Raw genomic sequence first — 27,368 nt, forward strand, 5'->3', positions numbered from 1 at the left:
CTTAATCTCCATTCAGTTTTGATATAACTTCAATTCTGTTATTAAATCTAGCAGAGCACTCCATGGTTAAAATATGTAGTCCCCACTTTACATATGTAGTTGTTCTTCTAGAATACCAAGACTTCAATAGATATGAACAGCACATGTAGAAATTACCACACATCAAGGGATGTGTTTTCTCTATCTCAGTTGCTCAAACCCTAAAAAGGCTTGCATTTCCATCATTTCATACATATGGCACTTGAATTTCAGTTACAGTATTTACTATGAAGTAGAAATAGAGTTTAGTAAAAATTTGATTTATGAAATTTAGTTACTGAAATATATAAGGAATCAAATTAGTTTCACCTATGCTGTTCTGGGAGCATAACCTCCACATACAGCATCAGAGCATTTCTGTGCTATTCTTAAAACTTGTACTTAAAATAAGTACTACTTAGAAGTTACTCTTTCGAGTTACTTTAAAATGTTAGAAATTATTTAATATCAGCATTTATTTTTTGATTTCTCTCACAAAATACTTCTTTCTTCTATCTGTTTTTCTAACATCCTCCTCCCAGTCTTCTCCAAGTTACTTGAAGGAGATCCTGGAGCAGCTTCTTGAAGCCATAGTTGTAGCCACAAATCCATCAGGACATCTCATTAGCGAACTTTTTCAGAAACTGCCTTCTAAAGTGGTAAGTGATACATTCAAAGACAGGTGAATTAGAGTGTGTGTGTGTGTGTGTGTGTAAGTACTTCGAAATATTATCCTTAGTAAATACAATAAGGTTAATGGAAGGCATTGGAGGTAGCCAAGAGTCCCTTCTCGTGGCCTCAGCAGCAAGCATATAAGATATGTTCTATCATTTTTCTTGGCCAGGAGGTTGTGGGTTTTTTTAAAAAATGTGTGTTTTTGTTTTTTGATTAGTAATTCTTTTTGTGTGTTTTTAGTTTTTGTTGTGATAAAATACACATAAGATTACCGTTTAACCATTTTAAGTGTAGAGTTCAGTGGTGTTATGTACATTCATATTATTGTACAACCATGACCATTATCCATCTTTAGAACTTTTCATCTTCCTAAACTGAAACTCTCTACCCATTAAACTGTAACCCCAATCCCCAACCAGCCAGCCCCTGGTAACCATTATTCTTTGTTCCCTGTGAATTTGACTACTTTAAGTACCTGATATAAGAAGAATCATATAATATTTATCTTTTTGTGTTTGGCTTATTTCACTTAGCATAATGTATACAGAGTCCATCCATGTAGCATATGTCAGAATTCCCTTCCTTTTTTAAGGCTGAATAATAGTCCATTGAATGTATATACCACATTTTGTTTATACCATATTCTCTTTATCCATTCATCTCTTGATGGACTTTTGGGTTGTTTCTAAGATGGATAATTCTTAAATGATAAAGTAAGCACCTAAACAAAACTATTTATAAAAAGAAAAGAAACATTCTCTTTGCTCAGGAGACAGAGTGAGAGGAAGATAAATGAGTTCTTTCTCTCTTAGTTCTCTTTGGTCACCTGGTGAGAGAGAAGTGAAAGAGACCTAATAGATACTCTTCTACCCCAAAGAGGAAGAGTTATTCTAATCAAAAAGACCCTTTAAAAAAGTGTCAGGGCCTCCCTCTGGCGTCACACCCACTTTAATCTGTGGAACTATAAAAACTGCTTTTAGAAATACTTTTAAGGAAAGAGAAAAACAGACAATTTCTCAAAATTAAACATAGAATTACCACATGAGCCAGCAGTTCCACTTTGGATGTTATACACAAAAGAAGTGAAAGCAGGGTTTCAAAGATATTTGTATACCCATGTTCGTAGTAATATTATTCACAACAGCTGAAACATGAAAGCAGCCTCAGTGTCCCTCGACGGATGAATGCATAAATAAAATATGTATATACACACAATGGAGTATTATTCAACCTTTAAAAGAATGGAATTCTGGCACATGCTATAATAAGAATGAACCCTGAACACATTGTGGTAAGTGAAATAAGCCAAACAAAATGACAAATACTGTATGATTCCTCTTATAAGCGGTTCTTTGAGTAGTCAAATTAATAGGGACAGAAAGTAAAAATTGCAGTTGTCAGGGACTGGCAGGAAGGGGAAAGTAGACTGTTATTGTTTAATGAGTATGGAGTTTCAGTTAGGGAAGATGAAAAGCTCTAGAGATGGATGATGTCGATGGCTGTACAACAAGTACATGTGAATGTACCTAATGCCACTGAACTGACACTTAAAATGGTTAAATGGTAAATCTTATGTATTTTTTACCCCGGTACAAAAATTAGGAGAAAAGAATACAATCTTTATTCGAGATTATTCTTACTCTACAGGAGATAATTGGTAGTGATCAAGCCACCAAGGGTGATTCGGAGCAGTAATATATTAATATCTGGTTCCCTCATTCTGGGAGGGTTTTTGGGGACACCATGCAGCAGGAGTTGGTTGGGGAAATCACATACTCATTGGTCCCTCAGAGCATGATAATTTGAAAGACAACAAAGACTGAGACCTGGAATGGAGGGCAGTTTTTACCTTTCCTTTATAAATCCTTCCCAAGTGGATTAAGTGGGAGAGGTCAATTGAGAATACATGGGCCAACAGCTTGGATTACCTTGTACCCCAGCCAGGGTGGCTTTGCCAGAATTTGTCTTCTAAACTAGGTTACTCAGAAGTAAAATTGGTGGAGAGGAGACAAGAAAGGTATTTGATCCAAACAAAGAAAAGAGTAAGGTTAAAAAAACAGAAGTAAAGTGAGGGATCAGATAAGATGAATCATCACTGAGATCATCCCTTCAGCCTAGTAACTAAGTGAAAGCTGTGGCCTCCTGCTTTTTATTGTTTGGGTTCCAGGATTTGAACAGGTAGGAAGAGCCTGGAGAGCATAGTCTAACTTCTCTTGGCACTTATTCTCCAACCTAAGTAGACCAGCTTTTGAGTTTTAGTTGACTTCAGTTATTTCCTCTAAGGAACAAAACCTGTAGGAAAGGCTTAGGGCAGTGCATGCACTCTAGGTTTTATGAAACCCTTCAAGGACATTCCTTTAACATGTTTAACTTCTTTTCTTGTGATAAGCTAATATTTGATAAAATAAATGCTTATAATTTGCTTCATTTCTTTAACAGAAATTCATTTAAAATGTTTTATTTTAAAAAAAATATTTTGACTGAAATAAGTAGAAGCATTAAGTTAAACATGAAACTGACAAATCTTGCAACCTAACTTCTTATAGTTTCTTAAGAATTTTTTATGAAATAGGATATAATTGTGTTATTTAGATTGCAAAATTAAAAGAGCTTATAGTTAGCCCATCAAAAACATTTCCTCTAATTTATTTCCAGGCATGAGTATCTTGGGACCTTAATTTGTCCGATTCTATGAATTTAGAACTTTTTTAGACGTTAAGTAGTGATATATTAGTTGTATATAATGATAATTACCAAATGCTAACTATAAACTATAATATGGCTGTTGAGTATTTCATGAAGCTTGTTAAATCTAATTCTTTCTGCTTTAAATACAACAATATGCTGTACAGCTGTGTCTTTGTAAGATTTTTAAATCTTACAAAGATGCTCAGTTGATTAAGATTGTCAGTGTGTTTCCTTGTTTTCTCATTAGCTGGATACTTTTACTTACTTAGCATGCCTGGGGTTTTCTCTTCCAGCAATATCCAGACTATTATGCAATAATTAAGGAACCTATAGATCTCAAGACCATTGCCCAGAGGATACAGGTATGAACATGAGTATATGTAACCATATGTGGTTTAAGGTAGATTGCCCTAAGGTCTTTCTTACGGGCTTTTAGAAAACAGAAGCAAATGTCTCTTGTAAGAGGTTATTAGCAAATGAGGGTGATGTTACTGATTATAGCTTTGAAAGAGGCAGTGTAGTATCCCTTTTGCATTTTTTCTGTAGGGAGGAAAGCAAATTTTTCATTGGCATATTAGATCTTGTTCTTAGGACAAAAATTAAAAAGCATTGGTCATGGATATTTTAATTGTGAAAAGTACATTGGCAATAAAAGCTTTGTTTATTTTTATCTTCCAAATAGTTTTAGGATACCTCAGAATAAAAGTTATCTGAAACAGATGTCAGAGTGTAAGATCAGTGAAAATAGAGATTTTATTCTCTTTGAGTGCCCCCCTCCCTATATCTCCAGCAGTAATAGGTGTTGCTAGGTGTTTGCTCTGTTTTCTGTATTATATACATTAGCCAGTAAATTCTTAAAACAACTCCATGAGGTAGATACTGTTATCCCCATTCAGAGATGAGAAAACTGAAGCACAGAGATGGTAAGTCACTTGTCCGAGTCATTAACTAGTAAGGAAAAAAGTTAGGATTTGAATCCAGATAGTCTGGCTCCAGGGTCTGTGCTCCTAAACTCCTACACTGTTACTTCCTCTTCATAGAGTAGGTGCTCAGTAATATTAATTCAGTGAATGAATGACTGAGATTTAAAATTGGATGGCCAAAGGTTAAGGGAAGTGTAGGGAGAATGAGCTAAATTATATCAGAAGTCTAGTTTTTAGAGTTTGGACTGACATGGGCTAATTTCTTAGCTCTGCTTCTTACTAGCTATGTCACTTTGATCAGGCAACCTGCCTACTTCCTCTGCTTTACAGTGAGTGTAGTATTATGGTATCACAGAGTTGTAGAGGTTGGTGATAATGTATATGAAGCATCTCTCAGAGCACCTCTGGGATGTGGCCTTGGCCAATGTGAGCTACTGGTCATCCCAGGGTAAGGAGGGTGTCAGGCTCCTAATAGATAAAGCAAAAAGGGAAATATAATAATATAGTCTCATTGAGAAATGGGACTGAAAACACAGTGATTTGCCAGGAGAGAGAAACTTATTTGGCTCTAAATTCTGAGAGTAGTAAAGAGTAACAGTGTAGTAATTACTGGTACCATAGATATATTTGCATTGCATGTTAAAATACAAATTAAGGTATCACCTGGTTTTTCAGGCAGCCCAGTAGCTGCTCCTGGGAGTGACTTAGTTTCCTAGAACTCAGATCCCTGGGGTTCCTAACATCTATCTAGGAAAAAAAGATGTTCTCATAATACTGAAAATCAAATAAGGTCTTTAAACACCCCTACCTCAACCCTAGTCTTCTCTCTATGACCTTTAGTTTTGTCTTTTTTCCTTCCAAAAGCCCCACAGAAGTACCTCCTTTCATCATCACCTTAATCAAGATCCTTGTTCTCTTATATCTGAGTTATTGTAATAGTTTTTCCTCTCTGTCTAATGAAAGGCTCTCTAGTCCTTTCTGTATATTGCTTCTCTAATTCTAGCTTTTTTCCTGCTATTTCACTGCCCAGAGACTTGTCACTTGTCCTCTATCGCCTCCTGAAGCAAGTTGTAGTTCCTTGTACCAGTTCAGTGATAACCGACTCTAATTTAAACAGAAAGGGAATCCATGAAAAGAGTATTGGATATCTTATGGAATCATTGGGAAGGAAGGTGGGAGAACTAGCCATAGGAAAATAGGCAGTACTCAGGCACATCATGGCACAGCTGAGGTCATGCACATTCTCTTTGTGGTGCCATTGCTATTACCACTGTCATTTGCAGGAGTTAGGAATTCCATTCCCTTGCTGTTGGCTTTAGTCCCTCAAGACAGTCATGAATTATTTCCTCTTTCCCTGGCTGCCAGGCTGCTGGCAAATCTACCATCTGCTCAGTTTTACTCTCTGTTGGTCCTTTCCTACCACCTGTGCTGGAATTTCTTCCAAATAAAAAGGGTGCTCAGATTTTGGGTATTCCTATATGGCAAATAACCAGCTCCTCTGCTTTGCCTAGACTTTGCCTCATTTGTCCCTACTTTACCTATGCAGCCTGTGCTTACGATTCTACCCCTCCCCATTCTCTACTCCCCTTCATTTGGTTTCCTCAGTCTCTAGAACATGCCTTTTCGTTTCTGTCTTCTTCTCATGTGTACATTCTGCATAGATTGTTTTTTTTTCTTCCTTTCCTTTGTAAATTGAAGCAATTTTGAGTCTCCTGGGCTGTTTTGGATTGAATAAGATGTGACAGCTCTAACATGGAGCCTAGTACATAGTAGGTACTCACAAAATGTTAACCTGTGTGCTAGACTGACCTGACTAGAGTTTTACTTCACATTATTAAATCCACCTTAATGAATTGGTATGAATGAAGAACTTAGTGCTTGGCACATAAGTAAGTACTATGTGTTCGCTAAAACAACTTTTACCTTATTTCATTTGTTAAAAATTTGCAAATTTTTATGAGAATAATGTAGCTCTGGTTTTGTTATTTGCCTCAAAAAACATTTGTAAATTAGACAATATTAATAGTTTATAAAAGAAAATGACTTTACATATTGTTCACATGTGTGCTTTCCAATAAGTCTTGGAACCTGGTGACAATTTAAAAATATGTTAAGTTCTTTTTTTTAAAGGTCATACTGATTAACTCTTAAAAAGAGGATCTGCTGTATTTTGTTGTTTACTATAGAATGGAAGCTACAAGAGTATTCATGCAATGGCCAAAGATATAGATCTCCTAGCAAAAAATGCCAAAACTTATAATGAGCCTGGTTCTCAAGTATTCAAGGTTAGTTCTTTTTGTTGTTGTTTTCATTGGTAAGAGTAGATACCTTAATTTAGAGCTAATAATTTTTATGTAACAACTTTATTGAGATAAAATTCACGTATTACACATCTCACCCAAAGAATACAATTTGGTGGCTTCTGATATATTCAAAGTTGTGCAGCCATCACCACAATCAGTTAGCAGTCACTCTCCATTTCCTCCCATCCCTAGACAACCTCTGTCTTTATGAATTTACCTATTCTGGACGTTTCATATAAATGGAACCATATAATACATGGTCCTTTGTGACTATCTTCTTTCACTTACCATAATTTTTCAAGATATACATGTTGTACCATGTGTCAGTACTTCATTCTTTTCATTGTTGAATAATATTCCATTGCATGTATATACCATATTTTATTTACTCATTCATCAGTTGCTAGACATTTAGATTGTTTCCACTTTTTAGCTACTCTAAATAATGCTGCTATGAACATTCATGTATAAGTTTTATGTAGACATGTATTTTCATTTTTCATGGGTACATACCTAGGAATGGAATTGCTGGGCCACATAATAACTATATATTAACTTTTTGAGGAACCACCAAAATGTTTTCCAAAAGAGCTATACCATTTTACATTCCCATTATCAATGTGGAAGTGTAATTTCTTGACATCCTCACCAACACTTTTGTTCCATTTTTGTTTTTATCATAGCTGTCCTGCTGGGTATGAAATAGTATCTCATTGTGGTTTTGATTAACATTTCCCCCCTCACAGTGATTTGGTGATGTGACCATCTTTTAATGGGCAATTGACCATTCATATATCTTTGGAAAAAAATGTCTCTTCAGATCCTTAGCCCATCTTTTAGTTGGGTTACTTTTCTTTTTATTATTGCGTTAGAATTTTTCAAATAGTCTGGACATTATACTATATATATTATTTATACATATTTTCTCCCATTCTTTGGATTGTCTTTTCATTTCTGTAATAGTATCCCTTTAAGGCACAAGCATTTTTAATTCTGTTAAATCCAGCTTGTCTTTTCTTTGACTGTTTGTGTTTTTAGTGCCATTTCAAGAAACCATTACCTTCCAAGGCCATGAAAATTTACACCTATGTTTTTTTCTAAGGATTTTATAGTTTTAGCTTTTACATTGAGAGCTTTGATCCATTTTTAATTAATTTTTGTTTATATGAGGTAGGTATAAGGTAGGAGTCGAGAATCATTCTTTTACTTGGGATATTATTTGTCCCAGTACCTTAAGTTAAAAAGGCTATTCTTTCTCTATTGAATTGTGTTAGTGCCCTTGTTGAAAATTAGTTGACCACAGATGTACGGGTTTATTTCTGGATTCAGTTCTTTTCCATTTGTCTGTATGCCAGGTAGACATATAGGTTCATTTTCATTTCACTTTTCAGTTAAATATCGATTTAGTCCCTGCATTTAAACCTCATAAATATAAAAAGCAGTCTTTAGTATAATATACAATGTAAAATGACTATTTCATTGCATTGCAGTTCACTCCTAGAGGTTTTGTAGTCCTGTAACGAATAGTTGCTTGTAGAAATTTCTTAAACTAATAACATATCATTGGGAATTTAGCAAAGGATGCTCAGGAAATCTTATGAAAGGAAAATCATTTAGACTTTCAGAATGCTGATTCAAGTACAGTGACTTTTGATATTAATTTTAACTTTTATCTTTCATCTTTTAAGAAACTTTAAGTGAATAAACTATGAAGTGCTTGTACTTAGTCCTTGATAGGACATTTAAATAGGACATTTTAATAGTATTGTACTAATTGTTGATGCAGTTGAAATTTTTCTTTTTGGTTTGATTATTTCCCCTAAATGAAATTTTAGAAGGGAAACTTCTGGTTTGATATATTAGTATGCTATTAATTTAAGCAAATACATTCATACTAAGTTTATGTTATAGTCTTTATCTTAGAAGTGCATCTTTGTTTCAGTTTTTAGGTCAGTGTTCGCAGATAGGGTTCATTGTATTTTCACCAGTTTTTTCTGTTCATCATAGGATCTTTGTCTATGTGTTTGACTAATTGTGAATGAGTGAGGAGGCTTTTTAACTTAGGTTTGGTTATGAAGATGTTTTGGAAGCTTTTGGAAAGGTTAGAGGATGCAGCTTTGTGGATATCAAATGGAAGGCTACTTCAAATGAAAGGAGTGCCATAGAAAGTGTCTAGTGCATGATTGATTGAGAGCATTTTAAACTGTCTTAATTTTCTATAGTTTTTCTAAGCAAAGTAATTTTATCTTGACAGGATGCAAATTCCATTAAAAAAATATTTTATATGAAAAAGGCAGAAATCGAACATCATGAAATGGCTAAATCAAGCCTTCGAATGAGGTAGGTCAATAAAAAGAATCTGAAATCCTTGTGCTTTTATTATTTGCCAGATTTTCTAGCTAGTGAAATCAGTACAGTAGAAAACACGATATATGTTGCATTTATAGGTTTTATTTACAGTTGATAATGTGATACTAAAGAGAGTAGGGATAACTCTTACCAGCCATTTTAATGTACCCTAAAGGCTTTATTTTAAAAAGCAATTTTTAACACTTAGCACCAGTGTATTCTTTTATTGTTGTATAAATATTATATGTATATGTATACTTGTATATAATTTATAGTATGCCTATAATGTATACTATATGTAATATATATATTTTTTTATATTTGTATGTAATACATAGTAGTATATTTTTATTTATAGTAAGAGCATTTAGCCAAGTGTCAGGAGATCTAGTCTTATCCTGGCTTTTCCTTGTGCTAGGACTAAGACTTTGAACAAGTTTCATTTTTAGGATTCTCTTTCCTCCTACCTGAAGTGAAAAGATTGTGTGGCTACTTTGGAAGCTTTTCTCTGACTCTGACATTTGCTTTGTTGCCAGATCCTCTGGTAACTAGTGACCATAAGCTCTCTAAGACCAGTCCTGGTTCATTCTCTTCCACAGAGCCCCCAGGTTTTGGAGCAAAGCCTGCTGCACAGTAAAGGGTCAGAAATATTTGAGCATTTAGAAAAGAAGATGAAACTGGTAGTCTTATCTTGCTTACTTAGCATTCTGATTTCAGCTGTCAATTTTCTGACATTTTTTTTATTTTATATCTGAATAGAACTTCATCAAATTTGGCTGCAGCCAGGATGACAGGTCCTTCTCACAGTAAAAGCAGCCTTGGTGAAGAGAGAAATCCTACTAGCAAGTATTACCGGTGAGAGAGAGTGAGTGTGTTTAGTCTGAGAGCCAACCCATGTTTATGAGGATAGGCATAGTGGTGTTTGATTGATGGCTGTCTTAAAGTAATATTTTTGGGTATAGTTAAGTTACTAGAATTTGTTATCAAATACCTTATTTAAAAAGTTGAGATACTATCCTCACCTCTTTAGAGAATGCTTAAGCAGAAGTTGTTAGACAGTGCTAAGTATTACTAGTAAAATGTATGGTAAAATCTAAAAGATTTTGTGTTCATAATAGAATTTGTATTCATTGTAAAATATGAGCATCATAGAATTAACCAGTAATTATGAATAAATATTTTTTATTAAATAAGGTGTAGTGTCGTGTTTATGTATAAAACAAATTGCAAGTAGCCTACTTTAGGCTTTTTACCACCACACACTCGTAGGAGAAAAAAAATGGTGTTGGCTAAAACTGATTATGGGGAATATAAAAAGTACAAAGATAAATTGAGGAGGCAGTTGAATAGAAATTCTTTTTCTTTGATATGAATGCCTTGTTAGCAGTTCCTGTTTCCTGTAAACAAATTATTATTATATCTTTCCATGTCTTCTAATTGTTCTTTTTTCTTTGTAGTAATAAAAGAGCAGTCCAAGGGGGTCGTTTATCAGCAATAACCATGGCACTTCAGTATGGCTCAGAAAGTGAAGAGGATGCTGCTTTAGCTGGTAGGCCTTAGGTTGTGACTAGTTCAGTGCCTTCTCAGTGGATCCTTCTGGTTAAGGAAAAATGCAATGACTGATCTGGCTGGGAGTTTTAGTTTGGAGTACATGCTATTTTGCTGCATTTTGATTGTACGCTTTGTTTGGCAGACTTATCAGAAGCTTACTGCTTTATTTTGTATTAAAACTCATATCTGAGTAAATTAATACTTCTTTCACAACAATTGGTTTGATAGCCTTAGCAGATCTTGGTTTCAAACATACGATGATAAATAATGAGTACTAGTGACACCATCAGGAAATCCCAGGAAGATATTCACATCATCTTAGATTTTCAAGTCATTGGCTTATAGTTTCAGTAGGCTATAATTTCTTCTCTGCTAGACCTTATGATTTGAAGACAGATGTAAATTACAATAAGAGCAGTATCGTAAATTGTCTTTTAAACAAGTCCAACAAAGAGCATTGGGCACTAAAAATCCATGTAAAAGTATACAATTTGTTAAATAGCAACCTAAAGAACAGCTGTAGAGATATATTTGATTTCATTATCTGTCTTTCTCTTGTGTGATATAATATTTTTTATTTTACTGTAAATATTTTTTATATGCAGAGATAAAGTTTGTTTCATTAAGTTATTTTGGCATATCTTTTGATTTTATAATCAAGTGTGATACAACAGATTTTTCCAGCTGTAATTTTGTACTAAATCTATAGAAATTTCATAATTATTATAGCTACTTATTAAAGTACGAATTTAATTTTTTGATATTTATCTACAGAGTTAAATATTTTTTATTTAAATTAGGCCTAATCTTGTCAGAACTTGGAAGAAAACTATCTTTTCATTACCTTTGTTTTTTGCTGATTATAATAGAGACACATGTTATGTTTAGGCTTCCTTCTAACATTTGGTTACTTCATTCACCGTATAGTAGTATAACAAATCGAGGGAAAACCACACCATTTACAAAATTCCTAAAAAATATTTATTGCCTTTTTTCCTAATAAGTAAGTACCTTTGTCACAAGAGGATTATTTAGTAACTTCAGCTATTAAGTAAAAAAAGTAGATGCCAGTCAATTACCTAATCCAAAGTCATGAAGATTTACACCTACGTTTTCTTCTAAGAATTTTGTAGTTTTAGCTTTTATATTTAGTTCTGAGATCTGTGACTATTTCTTGTCCAAGCACACTTAGCAGGGAGTCTCTAAAGAAGGCACATTTAAAAAGAAACTTTTGTAATAAAAACAGCATAACTTTTACTGTATAACTTTCTATTCAGCTTCTATATAATATTTCTCTAAGTAAACATACAATTATATTAAGCATTACTAACATCTTTAATGAAGGTTAGAGATTATTCTTTTAAAATAAGTATTTTCAAACATAGCTTAACCTGGAAGATTGTTAAAAAGAGTTTTTTAAAGTACAATTCTTTCCCTTACAAATGCCTTCTTTTTCTTTTTAGCTGCACGTTATGAAGAAGGAGAGTCAGAAGCAGAGAGCATTACTTCATTTATGGATGTTTCAAATCCTTTTTATCAGCTTTATGACACAGTTAGGAGCTGTCGGAATAACCAGGGGCAGCTAATAGCTGAACCTTTTTTCCATTTGCCTTCAAAGAAGAAATACCCTGATTATTATCAACAAATTAAAATGCCCATATCACTACAACAGATTAGGTAAAATGTCTTCTACATTACTCAGTATAAATCTATTTTCTTGTGGTTGAGCCTGCACATATATCTTCCTTCCTAAAATAGATGAGGATATTAAAGGTAAAAATGTTTCCACATGTCTAAAGTATGCTAGAATATCACTCCCATATAAAAAGTGAGGAATAAATTTAGTTAAATACAAATATTCTTTGTACTGCAATAGAGTCAAGGGGCAAATAAATGAAATGTATTCTAGCTAGACATTTTTGTTTCAGATTGTGGATCATAAAAAGTCATGCAGCTCAAAACTTTATTTTCTTATAACTGAACAAAGTACAAAAATCTTTCTGCTTATACCTTTTACTGATCTTTTATGTACAATAATTTATCTGTATTTAAATTTTGTATCTGTAGTTGAACTTCCCAGAATAAACTTAGTCAGCTCTTAGAGAATTCATCAACTGAAACAATACCCGAAAGATGGTTCATCTTAGTTACCCTTTTCTGTTTAGAAAATGTTAAAGTGATCATTGGGAGTTCAGCCAGACAGAATACTTAAACCACCATAGTATCAATAAAATTAGTAGAAAATAAGTAATATTATAAAATATGTTTTGTAATTCCCACATGTGGGTTATGTTTTACATTATACTCAGAGAAGAAGCAAGTAAAAATAACTGGACAATATCAGATTCATCTGGTGTGTACATGATGCTTTGATGGCAGATAACTAACCTTCCAAACAGGAATTAAAGTTTTTGTATTTACTGGAGTCTAGGAAATAAGGTTGTTTAACAACATATGTCTCACGATTTTACATTTGTAACTTCCGTTTTCGTGATTTGATCAGTAAGATTTATGGTGTTTTTATTTAATCCAAACTTTGGAGGTTTTGTACATAAGTAGGATATAGAAAATCAGCTGATTTGGCCCTCTTAAAATAACATGGCAATTAAAGGCTGCCATTCATTAAGAAATTAGCCCAGAAAATTGTCTTTTATACTCTTTTCCTAGAAAAGATGGTGACAGTCTTATAGATGTGAAGAGCTTCCCATTTAATTGGACTATGATGTCATTAGTTTTTTTTTCTCCCAGACTTTTTGTTTTAATTCAGTCTAATTGGTTTAGTTCAGAAGACAAATCCTCAGCCAACTCATTCACCTGCCTACAACCTTCTTCCAAGTTAGAATTTTCTAATATAAACCTTGCTTTGTCAAGTCAGTAATTCTCTACCTTTCCCCTCTTTTTAACTTTAACAGTTGTCTGGCACACATGTGGGTGAGGAATAGAGAAGTGGCTGAGGCCTAGCTGGTAGCACACTATAATTCTGAAGGGTCGGCTTTTAGGATGTCTAATCTACCTTCTTTCCAAGGACACATGCTAGTCCAGTAGTACCTTACAGGAGCTGGGCTGTCTTCCATTGTGCTCTACGTCAGAACAGCAGGGAAACCTAGAGCAGTGCTATCCAATTGAACTTTTTGTGATGGTGGAAATGTTATTTAATCTGTGCTGTTCATTATGGTAGCCACTAATTACACGTTACTGTTGAGCATTTGAAATGTGGCTAGTGCAACTAAGGAACCAGATTTTAAATTTTTTAAATTTTGATTTAAATAGCCATTATTTAATTTAAATAGTGGCTAATGGCTACTATATTATACAACACAGTCTTGGGAAGATTTGTTGGCAGAAGAAAGATAGTTGAGTGTCATCAAAAGCAACAAAAATGCAAGATGGGCAGGAGCTGGACAGTGTGGCTCCATCCTTTATTCTCCATGATGCCCTTCCCTCTCCCCACTATCCTTGATTAACATCAGTCTGATAAATTATGATTTATTATAGATTGTCATTTATACACTTGGGTTCTCTGTTCTTTGTGGGTGTGGAGGACCCCTAGCACATTATCCTGGGGTTAGCAGGAAGAAGTCTGAGGCTGTAATTTAAATTCTAGATGCTAGCTACGTAAGCTGGTACTGAGCTGAGTTTGTGCTTAGTTGTTTTTTGTTTCATCCTAGAGACGTTCTCTAACTTTAATATCTCCTTAAGTACTATATGGAATCTGCATATTATTTTTGTCAATTTTAAGTAAAACTTTACATACAGAATGCATGATGCCATTATAAGAGAAAAGTCTGGAATCTACATGTATTCTGTGAAGCTGTTTATATATATGGTGGTTCTTAATACTATTTTTGTGGCTTTTATAGATAGCATGCAAGGGCTTCGATGAAGAGATTTCAGTCTATCCTGTCTAAATCCAAATAGAATTAGAGTTAGGGCAAACCTTGACCATTCACTTGGTACAAAGCATATAGGGATTTTAGGGGAGTTGGTATTAGTAATAACCATGTGTCTGAAAGACATTCTGAAATATCAAAATTCTTAAGACTTTTGAGCAAAATAATTTAAAACCTTAATTTTAATTAGTTACAAATGTTTGTATTGGAAGAATAATAGTGAATAGACTCTGACATATCTACCTCTGATTTACTGTCTTAAGACCACTCTTTATTGTCTATATACAACACTCGAGGGATAAATAGGTTATTCTAAATGCTCCTTCAATATATGGCCAGTACTTTCTCTTTTCTTTAACCCTCATGAACTGAAATGGCCTCTGATTTTCAGAAGTGGGTAGATTACCATGATTCTTGATTAGAATAGCTTAGTAAGCCTCCCTGATTTTTGTTTCTTCTTGCCACTAACAGGATTTTTCCATTAGATTTTTGCAAGTGTATTTGTAATTTACCCCTTACTAGGTCCTCTCATTACTTCTTGTAATGTTTGAGTTTGTTCTTTTGGATTTTCAGTTAAACTGTCATAATGCCTAAATATAATGTATTTTTGTCTCCTCACTTTATATTTTGAAATTGTCACTCCAGGCCACTCATGAGTCTCACTAGTAAAGATACCATCTATTGCTTATCAGGATTTTTGCACTGAACTTTCAGGAAGGATTTTTCATAATTTTCATAATGGAAAATTCTAACCATGTGTTTGTCTTTCACAGAACAAAGCTAAAGAACCAAGAATATGAAACTTTGGATCATTTGGAGTGCGATCTGAATTTAATGTTTGAAAATGCCAAACGCTATAATGTTCCCAATTCAGCTATCTACAAACGAGTTCTAAAATTGCAGCAAGTCATGCAGGTAGAATTTCTTGGTTTTGCCAAGTTGTTGAATGTATTACTGAAATAATCTTACACATTTTGAATGTGTTTTTAAGATGTGTGATTTCTCTCAGCAACATCACATCATTTGTTTCAGCCGCAGGTACTGCTGAGTATTTTTTTTATAGAGTCATCAGCACCATGTAGAATAGAAATAATAGTTAAGACTGGGTTAGCTTTGTGGGTAGAAGAAGCGGAGGTTTGTTTCTGGGGAGTGATCTTAGGTTCCTCAGGAAGTTTCTTTCTAATCGTAGGTGGTATTCTGTCATTTAAATTTTATATCTGTGGTTCTAGACTTGGTCTCTGTTGAGGTAAGTTTGGTTCTAGGAGAAAAAGCACATTAGGGCTAGTTAATTATTGTACAATGTCCGTGAGTTTATCAGATCCTTTCTGAGAGAACACCTTGGAGGATATCTGAGGTCACAGGTCATCTAGGGGTTTTGAGACAGAAAGGCATAGATATGAAATAAAAATTATCTACCTGTCAGTGTTTGATAGAATCTTTCTAGAAAGAGAATCTCAGAGCAAGGAAGCAGCAAAAGCAGTTTTAGATCACCTGTAGAATCTTCCTTTTTGTATGGTCAACATTGTGATCAGTGCTGCAGGTTTCAAGTATTGCCTTTTTAATATTCTGTGTGTGTTCCTCATGTCTGCTGTAGTTTGGCTTTCAGCTGTTTGGCAGAAGGCCTTTGAAAATGCATGTGATGAAAGTAGATCTTTCACCTCTCATATCAGACTTTCTCCTTAGCCGTACTGTTGCTTAAGTCAAGGATACCAAAGGCTATCTTTGAGTTGGCCTTACTTAAATGTGGCCAGCAGAGCAGGATGCCCCTACAACTTGCCTCAGTGCTTTTAACAAGTCAGTGCCCTTTGTAGTATTAAATGCAGTTTCGCTAGTGTTGACTCAACTCTCTGGATCCATTTTCTTAACCTACTTTTTTGTCACGCAGGCTTTTGTTAAACTGGGTTATTGAAAATGTTTAATGACTTTAATTTTATACATCCTATGTGTGGTTAGATCTTTCTGAGTGAATCTGGTATGTCTAGCTTTTTAATATTCATATATTCTAGGAGTGCTCAGCAGAGTGAGCTTGACTCCTGGGATGTGCTCTGTTTTAGGCAAAGAAGAAGGAGCTTGCCAGGAGAGACGACATTGAGGATGGAGACAGCATGATCTCTTCAGCCACCTCTGATACTGGTAGCGCCAAAAGAAAAAGGTATATACTCTTCTTATAGCTGGAGATATCTTCTCAGATTCTATTTATTTCATTCTAGATAAATATAGAAAATGTTTTTTTTTAAGCTATCAAATATGAATTCTCTTATAAGCTTTAAATATTTGGTATCATGTCTTTTAGAATTAATTTGTAAATTGTATGATTAGCACTTTTTGTGTAAGTACCATATTGCTTTCAAATGATATAGATAAAAGGGACAACTACATATATAGGCTGGCAAAACATGTTATTCATTTTGTTGTCCAGGTTACTTTGTTTTAACGTGGCATTTAAAGGATGCCACTTAAATCTAATTTAGGCAATTTTTACATGGTAAATTATAAAAATCGATACCATCACTGTAGTGAAGTAATTACCTTTAACCCCTTTGTTTTTCTTTGTTAATCTGATCTTTATTTGCCATTTTAAGGATGTCAGATTGTAAAATACCAAGTCATAACTTCTCGTAGTTCATAAAATGTTAAGCTAAATATTTGGTTTTATTTTTTTTCTAACCTTTCTCTCAAGTTTCCTAACCCTTTCTTTCTCTCATGGGTTTTATGGACGGAGACCTTACTGTGAGATTCTGAAGCTAGAATCCTATAAAAAATCATGCAAGATCATCTCTTTTGTTTGTGTCTCCTACATGGAGTTTCTCTAACTTGATCTTTGTGGAACACCATATTCTCCCTCAACCTTAACTATTTCACCATCTTTTTAGCAGTAATCAATTCAGGGAGGATACCTTAAGTAAGGAATTACCTAAGCACTAATAGTGGGGCTTGACAGCTTCAAAAATTGAATGAAGAAGTCATCAGTAATTGTTGATACAGTTCAGTTCATGCATTAAAAGATCCACTAAGATCAGAAGATTTAAAAAGTGGTCTAGAAAAGATAAGCTGTCTTGTCTTACCCTCTTATAAATAGCATTTGGGGAAATTTTTTTAGCTTCAAAAATAACTTTGCTATGCTATGCCATGGTAACTAATTGATTGGTGTACCCTGAGATGTGAATCTCCTCCATTACTGGCCTATGAATTTCATCCTTCCAAGTTCTTAATTCCTTGTTATACCAGGGACAACGGAGGAAAAATGTGAAAGCAGATCAGAGACATCAAATCAAGAACATCTTTGAGTGTAATTATATAACTCTACTACAGCATCACCTGTGTTTTCCAGATCAGTCACCAATCAAAGATAAAAACTTCTCAGGCAAAAGAAGGTAATGGAGGCAAAAGTGATGGTACAGTTAGTGCCAACACTAGATGAAAAGAGAGATCTTAAACTAGTTAAGTGTTAAGAAAACAGTACTAAGGAAGCATTAACTCAGGCCAGATCTTTAAAATTACCTATTTCTGGCATGTAGTTTGTGGGACAACCCAAGTAGATTAAATAAAAGACATTACTCTCAAACCTCCCGTAAAAAGAAAACTGAGCATTATGTTCTTGAAACAAAATCTTACTTCAGAAAAAAAGTCCCTTTGGGAATAGGTTTCCTAGGAAATGTTTTGTATAATAAAATGAAAAATAAGAGAAGAACAAATAAAAATCGTGGCTAAAGCAGTAAAAGAACATACTCGGGTTTGAAATACAGGCAAGAGTGGATGATTAAGAGGTTGATAGAAGCAGGTCCTGTGCTTACTTAGGACTTGACAAAGGAAGTAACATAATGAGCCTTGTAGAAGGTAGTTACGTTAAGAGGTTTTGGTAATAAGAAATAGACTTCTCCAAAATTTAGGCAAACACAGCAACCTAGTAAGTTAAGTTAAGCTTGTCCAGAGAAGTCAGGGCCAAGTTTACCAAGTACCACTTGGTTTGACTCCTAAGTATTGTGTATGTTTCTATCTTTGCATTATTTTTTAATGTTAAAAAAAGTGAGAAAAATTAATATTAGTATGTTCTTTCCATTCTGGGAGTGCATTCTTCTCCCCCATCCCTCTACCCAAAAATCCGTGTGCTCTCTTCCATGTTGAAATGTTCCAAGTGTTCTTAATATCTTTTGTCATTTGGATTGAAGAGTCCTTTTTTCCTCAACCATATTTGGTTTATACATGACCCTCCAATGTTGCTTATTTTGTTTCTCTTCACATGTAATGTTTGTTTCTGCTTTCCCAGGAACACTCTTGACAGTGAGATGTTGGGTCTCAGGAGGCTATCCAGGTGTGCAGTCCTTTTTTATGCATAAACATGTTTTTAAAAGTATAATCTTCTGTGGTATGGTCAGTACTGATTAGGTGAAAAGTCAAGCCTTAAGCGTGTGAAATAAGTTTTATTTGGGTGCCAGTTTATTTTATGAATAAAGAAAGTATAACTTAGAAATATAATTAGTAAAGTCAATTCAGAATTAGTTAGCCTAGATATGTTCAGGAGCCTTAATTTGTTGCTAGTTTGGCTGGGGGCAGCAAGCCCTCTCACCAATCATTGTGGCTGTGCTTCTGCCGCATAAGGTAGAGGCTGAGAATATGGTGGCATTGCTGGTCTTCAGGGCCTAATGAGTGCTAATTCCCTTTCAGAGATGCCTTTTATAAACTGTGGAATGGCAGAGAGATTAAAATCAGTGTTGACAATCCAAGTAATGTCAGTCCTTGTTGGCACCTATCATTGGGTTAGTGCTTCTCAGCCATAAATACATTTCCTCAGTCTCTGATCTTGTCCGTATTTTATTTCTTTAAAAGCATCCATTCTTTAGCATGTTACTTATGATTTTAAAAACAGCCTATGAGTTGCCATGTTATTGTCCTAGTAATCATTGTGTGGTGTTTTTATTTTTACCTTTGTCATCTGGCATTCATGGAGTGTCAGTAGCTTGCAGGACACCAAACTCTGCTCTTACAGGTCATAAAGGAGAGCATTTAGTTTCTCTACCTGCCAGGAACTTATTAGCTAGGAAAAGTCAAGTTAAAAATCAAACTATGTGGGAGCAATATACTAAAATAATTACTTAAGGTACACAATTATATAGTTGTATAGAAATGTTGCATACTTGCCCAAATAGCTTTAGGAAATAAGATTTCCCTACCATGCTTTTCCTTGGAAGTTAGGTGTTCTAAACTTATCTACATGTTACTACCATATGTAGTCCACCCTTCATAATTACTGTGTTATCATTATCTTCTTCCTAATATTTTTCTTAAAAGTTTCCTTAGTAAATTCTTAAAGGTCATAGGTTGTATTTCTTTCATATCATTCACGGTGTATGGCATTGACTCTGGGTAGTAGTAGAAATAGAAATGCAAGGCGTTGTGGAGTATTGTTATAACCCCAAGTTCTATAGCCTGACTCTCCAAGTTCAAATGCCAGTTGTTATTAGCACTGTGACCTGAGCCTCATCTCAGATTTCCTCATCTGAACAAAGACTTGATGACAGCACCTGCATAGGATTGCTGTGAGGACCTGATTGATTAATATGTTTAAAGCCCTTATAACTGAGCCTGGATGCAGTAAATACTCAATAAATGTAGCTCTGATTATTTTCTGGAAGTAGTTTCTGTTGACATCAGGATTTGAAATAAGTACATTTCATTTTGTTTTTAGGCAAATGTTACTAGTCTGGGAAAACACATTAGAAAAGATGAATGAAAGGTTTTATTCCTTGAAGACTTGAAGATAAAATGTAGCAAGCCTTATAAAAGAGAGCCATTTGGCTTTACTTAGTTTATTTAACAGCAGGCACCGCTGAAACTCTAGGGACAGGGATTTAAATGTTGGGATACCTTGAAGCCTATAAACAGAATTGACTTTGATTAGACAGGCTCTTGGTAAGTGTTAACTTGGGAAAGGGAAAGACATGGTAAAAGCAGCCTGGTGTTTATCAGGTGATTCAAATCTCACTTCTGATTACTTATTTTATGGCCTTAGGCATTCAATTGACCTCTCTAAGCCTCTGTTTTTACATCTACAAAGTCGGGAAAATTGTACCTGATTTTCAAAGTTTTGAGAATTAAATGAAAATGTATTTATAGTGCTTAACAGTCACTGGCATATGATAGAAGTGTTAGCTATAACTATGACTTTTATGTGTATATATACAAATATGAGCACATAGAATAATAAATAGTTTCAGGGGAAGAATAATGATAAGGATATTTGAGAAAATGGTGAGCCACAAAGTACGAAGGTTAGTACTAACACTGTGATGTGAAAAATTGAAAGATTGGATCTAGAAGGGCTATGGAGTTCCTCTTAAACTTGGTGAAAACTAAGAGAAACAAAGAGTAACAATAATTCCAGTGTCAGGCTGGGTTGTGAATCAGGAGGTTGATGTTGGTGGTGGTCCTGAAAAACCAGGGATACAGAACAGAGCCTCTACTAGCTTATAATCTTTGTGCAAATTAGAAAAAGCACCCATCTCTCAAGATACTTGACTTTCATTTGTTGGAAAATTTCTGTAATATTCTGATTTTGTTCGCATAGGACCATTTATGGCCTATCTCCTATAAAATTCTAGAATTGTATGTTTATTAAAACAATGTATGTGATCTGAATCGGCATTGCCTTATGTCCACAACAATAAACAGCCCTGGTTTTGAACTCCCTTAAAATGTATTTTACCTTATTGTGTTCAAAGATTCTGATTAAAATAAGAATGAGTATGCCAGTTACCAGGTCTGGGATTTAATTTTATGCACCTTTCTCAAAATGGGGAAGAGTTTACAGTCAAAGAGAGGACGAGCAGTAGGATGCATGCATAGAAGGTTTCTAGAAAGAATCTAAAAAGCAAAGTGAAATTGAAAACAGTAACTAGAAAATATCAAATAGGGGAATATCATAGCTTTTTTTTGTTATGTAAAGTTTATCTCATTTCAAAAAATATTTGAAGCTACTTTCAAAAGTCATAGGATAATAAGGTTTGACATCCATATTGGAAAAAGATACAGCAAATATACCAGCCACTCAATCTAATACAGTTATTATAAAAGAGAAGAAAGTGTAGCTCTGCATTTTTTCTGGCAGCCAGATTAAAAGTAATGGACCAGTGGCTCAGTCTCAAAGGCAATATAACAATCTGGAAAAATGTAAACAAAATAACAAAACTGGATTTGTCAGAGATCACTAAGTGACCTGAATAACAAAAGTTTTGCTTGTCTTTGAGGATGGAAACCAGTTACACATCACTCTCTTAAAGCATGAATGATGTAAATGGAGAAAGGATGCTATTAGTAATATAAGTCCTAAAACAGTAAACTTCAGTTATTAGAGCAGTTTCTTAAGCACAATTAAATTTGACATTGGGAGTATGTCCCATTCAGAGTTGCCTAAGGCCAGAGATATTCAAGGTAGAAGAATGGACCAACCACTCGCCATTCTTTTACTTTTTGACATTTTCCCTAAAATTTAGTTTAAAAGTTTTCCTCCTCTTTAAAAAATCTTGTAAAAATTTACCCTAGACTCACTGTCAGATTAGAGTATTTGTAGTTTCATACAGAAAAACCTAATGGTAATGGGAGTGGTGTGGTAGAACCAGGAAGCAAACAAAACTGATCTTTTGTTTCAGATGAGGGCCTTAATTGAAATTGTTTTGCTTGGTATTACTGGAATGAAGAATGATTTCATTCTGAACTGATGATTGAAGAGACCTTTTAATTTCAGAGTTTCAGAATTAAATTCTTGAGTCTTCCTTTTGAAGTTCAGCCCTCACAATCGAGATATAAAGAAACTATATTTGACTTTAGTAGTTTAGGTATTCTGTCATACCAGATTCAGGTTCTGAAATTTTTCTTTAGAGGCTTCCTGAAAGTTAAAGTCATCTGTTTCCTAGTCACTACCTAGATGTAGAACTCTGGTATTGGAGCTTTGTCCCTACTTCCCCTTTCATTATCCACTTGCCAAAGTCCTAGACTGAGATTACTCTTCCTCTCACGTCATTGCCCCAGGATACCTCTTTGGATAAATAGTCTCCGCTAAATCAAACAACTCATAGATTGCCAGCATCTAACAATCACTTACTTGACATAGAGACACAAGAATACTGAAGAGGAGGAAATAGCAAGGATGATCCCAGGCCACCAAGGGAAATGAGCAGTCTGAGTAAAGAGACAGGTGATGAAGATGATCCCAGCCCTAGGACAAGGGTTCTTTTTCTCTCCTAAAAGAATCACTTTCAGGTTCCCTTGAGCCCCATGATTCTAAGAAGATACACATTTCTGAGACATTTTAAATTCTTGACTTAAGGATAGATATTTATTATCTGTTAATTATTCTTTATGGAATTTTGTTTCTTTTTTTAAAAAAAGCATATTTTGAACCTTGGAGAGCAAATACCTAGCCTTTGACTTCTTCATGACCCAGCAGTAGAGTGAGTGGTGGTCAGATGACTGGACCTAGGAGAGCCATTCAGCCACATAGTTTGCTTCAGGAATGAGCTTCTTTCCCTTTATAAGATAGGAAACAGATAAAAAAATATTTATCTTTAAGTACTACATTATAAGATCTTAAGTGTCTGTTGATTAGAAACTAAGTTATATAAGTCATTTCTTTTTATTACCTACCTGACTGCTCACTTGGAGAATGCTGGTTCAAATCTGGCTAGATTTTATCAGTGTCCTGAAGACATACAGTGGGCCAGAAATCATATTTGAAGATTATCTCTTCTAATAATTCACTGGACTACTCACTTGGAGCAGGTCATTTAGCCTCTCTGAGCCAGTTTTCTCAACAATTAGAAGATTAGCCTGTGTGTTCTTATGGGCCCCTTTTGAACTCATGTTCTAATCTTTGGTCCCTTGTATTTTTTTTCATACTATTCACATCTGTTTCTTAGCATAATGTCTCGCTAGGAAAATTTGGAGAAGAAAACAGGGATTCAAAGATGAAAATTACTCAAAAGCTCAGCTGAACCACAAACCCTTTATTCTTTAAGCTAGGTTGGTATTGTGGAATAAAACTGATAGAGGGAAGGAGCAAGGACTGACTCTGACAGGATAAATGCAAGAGAGACTTGTACCTACTATAGAGACACTAGTCTGGCAGACAGCCTCCCTTTGTTTTCTGGTATTGGGATGTGCAGGTATTCAGAGTGGTTGTCTTAAGAGATTAAACACCTTTTGTCTGTGTGTTTATTTTTTTGTTTGTTTAGTAAAGACTTTTAAAAGCAATAGAGAATCGGTAGCTTTCCACTTTTGCTCTATTAAAAATGAAAAAATATATTTCAGTTGGTAATAAGATTTCATTTTCTTTGGCTGTCTGACAAGATCTTTTTTCAAGCATTGTATTTCATAAATATTCTAAACAGGTCTGGTGTTCATTGGCTGCTCCTGCCATAGTCACTATGTTTTAATGATTTTGGAAATTTTCCTAGTATTTGTTCATAGCTTGCAGCATGTTTACTATATTTATAGCATATGTAATCAGTAAATTATAATCATAATGAAGCACCTGCCCATAAGATTAATTCGTAACATTTCATGTTCACACTTGTATATGTATATATTTTTTAAAAACCTGAATCTGTTCTCATTTTTTTCCCTTTTCTACACCCCTAACAGTAAAAAGAACATAAGAAAGCAGCGAATGAAAATCTTATTCAATGTTGTTCTTGAAGCTCGTGAACCAGGTACAGGCAGAAGACTTTGTGATCTGTTTATGGTTAAACCATCCAAAAAGGACTATCCTGATTATTATAAAATCATCTTGGAGCCAATGGACTTGAAAATAATTGAGCATAACATCCGCAATGACAAATATGCAGGAGAAGAAGGTATGATAGAAGACATGAAGCTGATGTTCCGGAATGCCAGGCACTATAACGAGGAGGGTTCCCAGGTAAGAATGTATAAAAATCCTGGAGTAGACACATTTTCTTTTGGGTGCTTGTGGAATAATGCATTTTGAGAGACCAGGTCTAGAGTCCTAACTTAGGTTATTCTTCTCAGTGACTAGCTTAATACTTTGTCTTCTTTTAAATGTTTAAATGGGAAGCAGTGCATTATAAAGTTTAAAAGTTTATACTCTGTAATCCTAGATTTGAATCCTGTTCTGCAAGTCCCTGTGTAAGTTACTTATCTTTTCTAAGCCTCATTTTTCTCATCTGTAAGTTGGGGATGATAATGGTATTTGCATCAGGGTGGTTGTAGGATCTAAATGAGATAATGTATCCAGAGCATGTAACAGTGCCTGGGATTTGAATAAGCACTCAAATGAAAGACAACAGCGTTAAAATCTTTCATCATCATTATTACTCTTCTCAATAGCCATACTTCTTCAAGAATTGTCTATAAAATGGTATGATAATATAAGAATGATAATATTCCCATAAATGCACCTCTAAATAATTGATTTTGTTATGAAGTATCTTGGTTTTCAGTTTTTTATCAATATAGCTAAGAGACATTCTTTGATATTTTTTCTATTTCAAATCCTTTAATTTTTTTTATTGAGATATAATTGACATATTACTTTCAGATATGTAACATGATTCAGTATTTATATATACTGTTAAATGATCACAGTAAATCCAGTTAACATTCATCACCATACATAGTTACAAAGTTTTTTTCTTATGGTGAGAACTTTTAAGATCTACTCTCTTAGCAGCATTCAAATACGTAGTACAGTATTATTAACTGTAGTCATCATGCTATACCTTACGTCCCCATGATTTTATACCTGAAAGTTTGTACCTTTTGCACCACTTCATCCATTCCACCCAACCCCCAATCCCCACCTCTGGTAACTACCAGTCTGTTCTCTGTATATATGAGCTCGGAGGGTTTGGGGGTTTTTTTGTTTGTTTTTGTTTATGTTTTTAGATTACATATATAAGTGAAATCATATAGTATTTGTCTTTCTCTGACATTTCATTTAGTATAATGCCCTCAGGTTTCATCTATGTTGTTGCAGATGGCAGGAGTTCGTTTTTTATGGCTGAATAGTATTTGTATGTGTGCGTGTGCATGCGTGTGCATGCATAGTATTTGCATGCACACGCACATACCACATTTTCTTTATTCACTCATCCATTGCTGTACACTTAGGTTGTTTCCATATTTGGCTATTTTAGTGAACATGGATGGGGGTGCATATATATTACTGAGTTTTCTTTATCTACTTTAAATCTCCCAGAAATAAAATAAGATTTTTAAATCTTTTTTTCCTTTCTTCTACTATATTTGACTATGAAATAAAGTAGGCACTGAGGGTGTTTATGATCAAAGAAATGGTTCTGTTGTAGGAGTTTACACCGTCCTCAGTGTCATTGAGTAATGTGCCCTTTTCTGCCACGAGTAGAGAAAAAAAGGCACTCTTAAGAGGTGGTCAAAGAAGAGAGGTCATTTATTCCTTCAGCCCTCTGCTCTGATGCCAGTCAGGGTGGACAGAGCCTCCGCAGGGGAAGTGGGAGACCAGTGGGTGTTTAACCTTATTCTCAGCTACATTATACCACCCTTGACGTAGTCTTCGGAGAGAAAGATCCTAAGCAAGGATTGTTGCGTTTCACAGATCAGATTCCAGACTATAAACTCACACTGATGCTAATTTCCTTTTAAAATGGAGTTTGAGGTAGTGCTCTCCAACTAACAGATATTTTTAATTTTCATTGAGCTAAGTCTGCTACTTTGAGGGTCCAGTGGAAGAGAGATTTATGAAGAAAACAACACATGTAAATATAAATATGTTTCAGAACTTCTGTAGAAACGTAAAATGATCCTATTATAGTAGTTCTCAAACGTTAGCATGCATAGCTGCATATTAAAATCACCTGGAAAGCTTAACAACCAAGTGAGGCCTAGGCCCACCTCACAGAGATATGATTTTGTTGCTCGGTAGCGATCTCAAACTTTATTTCTTTAGTTCCAAACTATTCTAACCTAAGTTTTTAAAACTTCTTTATGAATGTATATTATATTTCAGTAGGAAGTGTTTTAAAAACTCATTTTAAATATATTTATGGAATATAGGTTTACAACGATGCCCACATCCTGGAGAAGTTACTCAAGGATAAAAGGAAAGAGCTGGGCCCTCTGCCTGATGATGATGACATGGCTTCTCCCAAACTCAAGCTGAGTAAGGCAGCTTCATACTTTGTTATTTAGTGTAGTCTATCAAGGATAGATTACTGGTATACTGAAATAATATTTAATTGGTGAATATATTTGAACTTGCACTCTAGCATGGAGTTTCTTCTCTTCTCTCAAGCATTCTCTTCTATATTTTAAGCCAACTATAGAAAGCATGTGAGAATAGAATATAATGTCATCAGTTTTGTTTACTTTCTTGAATGTGGTGGGCATTTTGTAAATGTTAAATAGTAAGAATGGATATTTTTTCTACATATGAAAATAGAAGAGTATGGTGGCAGATTTTGTTTTCGTGTATTTGTTTCCTGATTACTAAAATTAAAAATGAGTCCCACCAGCTTGTCCTAGACAGAATTTGTGAGATTAGAAATGTCCAACCACTGTACTGGAAATTAAGTCAGCTGTCTTTTGAATGTGTTCCATAGATGGTGGTTATATTAAAAACTATGAGGGAAGAGAAGACAGTAAAAGTAATTAATACCATTGAGCTAAACAAGAGGTTTCTGCCTTATTTAAATAATCTAAATGAAGTAAATACCAACAAATGGTAGTGATGTTGTCAAATATTTTTTAGAGCCATGTTTACTGAAAGGGGGAAAAACAAATAGACCTGGCTTTTTGTATGAAATGGCTGAAGCTGAATTTTACAATAGCTTTGGATATGATTGCTAAGTGATGATTCCTTCTTGTTAAGGTGTTTGTTTATTTTTTCATGGAACTAAAAGCATACAGACGATTTACAGAAATGAAAACCTTCTACTTTTTAGAGACACAAAGTCTTTTAAAACTAGAACTGATTAGATTAG

General features: G+C 34.5%; 1 protein-coding gene across 7 annotated transcripts in view; it reads left to right on the forward strand.

The window, feature by feature from the left end:
* Positions 1-27,368, forward strand: part of PBRM1 (polybromo 1) — a 106,482-nt gene that overhangs the window by 21,181 nt on the left and 57,933 nt on the right. For 4 of the 7 annotated variants that reach the window (XM_023522304.1, XM_023522301.1, XM_023522299.1 and 1 more), the window contains 12 exons: positions 561-677; positions 3,675-3,743; positions 6,491-6,589; positions 8,862-8,947; positions 9,716-9,811; positions 10,414-10,505; positions 11,971-12,184; positions 15,171-15,312; positions 16,452-16,549; positions 18,665-18,709; positions 24,034-24,310; positions 26,443-26,548. In XM_023522304.1, the coding sequence (XP_023378072.1) occupies positions 6,518-6,589; positions 8,862-8,947; positions 9,716-9,811; positions 10,414-10,505; positions 11,971-12,184; positions 15,171-15,312; positions 16,452-16,549; positions 18,665-18,709; positions 24,034-24,310; positions 26,443-26,548 (1,228 nt within the window). In that variant the 5' untranslated portion in view covers positions 561-677; positions 3,675-3,743; positions 6,491-6,517. The remainder of the gene's footprint in view (positions 1-560; positions 678-3,674; positions 3,744-6,490; positions 6,590-8,861; positions 8,948-9,715; positions 9,812-10,413; positions 10,506-11,970; positions 12,185-15,170; positions 15,313-16,451; positions 16,550-18,664; positions 18,710-24,033; positions 24,311-26,442; positions 26,549-27,368) is intronic. The other 3 variants (XM_023522303.1, XM_023522306.1, XM_023522300.1) reach the window with 1 other exon arrangement.

This window comes from Pteropus vampyrus, unplaced genomic scaffold (assembly GCF_000151845.1).
Source record: "Pteropus vampyrus isolate Shadow unplaced genomic scaffold, Pvam_2.0 Scaffold337, whole genome shotgun sequence".
NCBI lineage: Eukaryota > Metazoa > Chordata > Mammalia > Chiroptera > Pteropodidae > Pteropus > Pteropus vampyrus.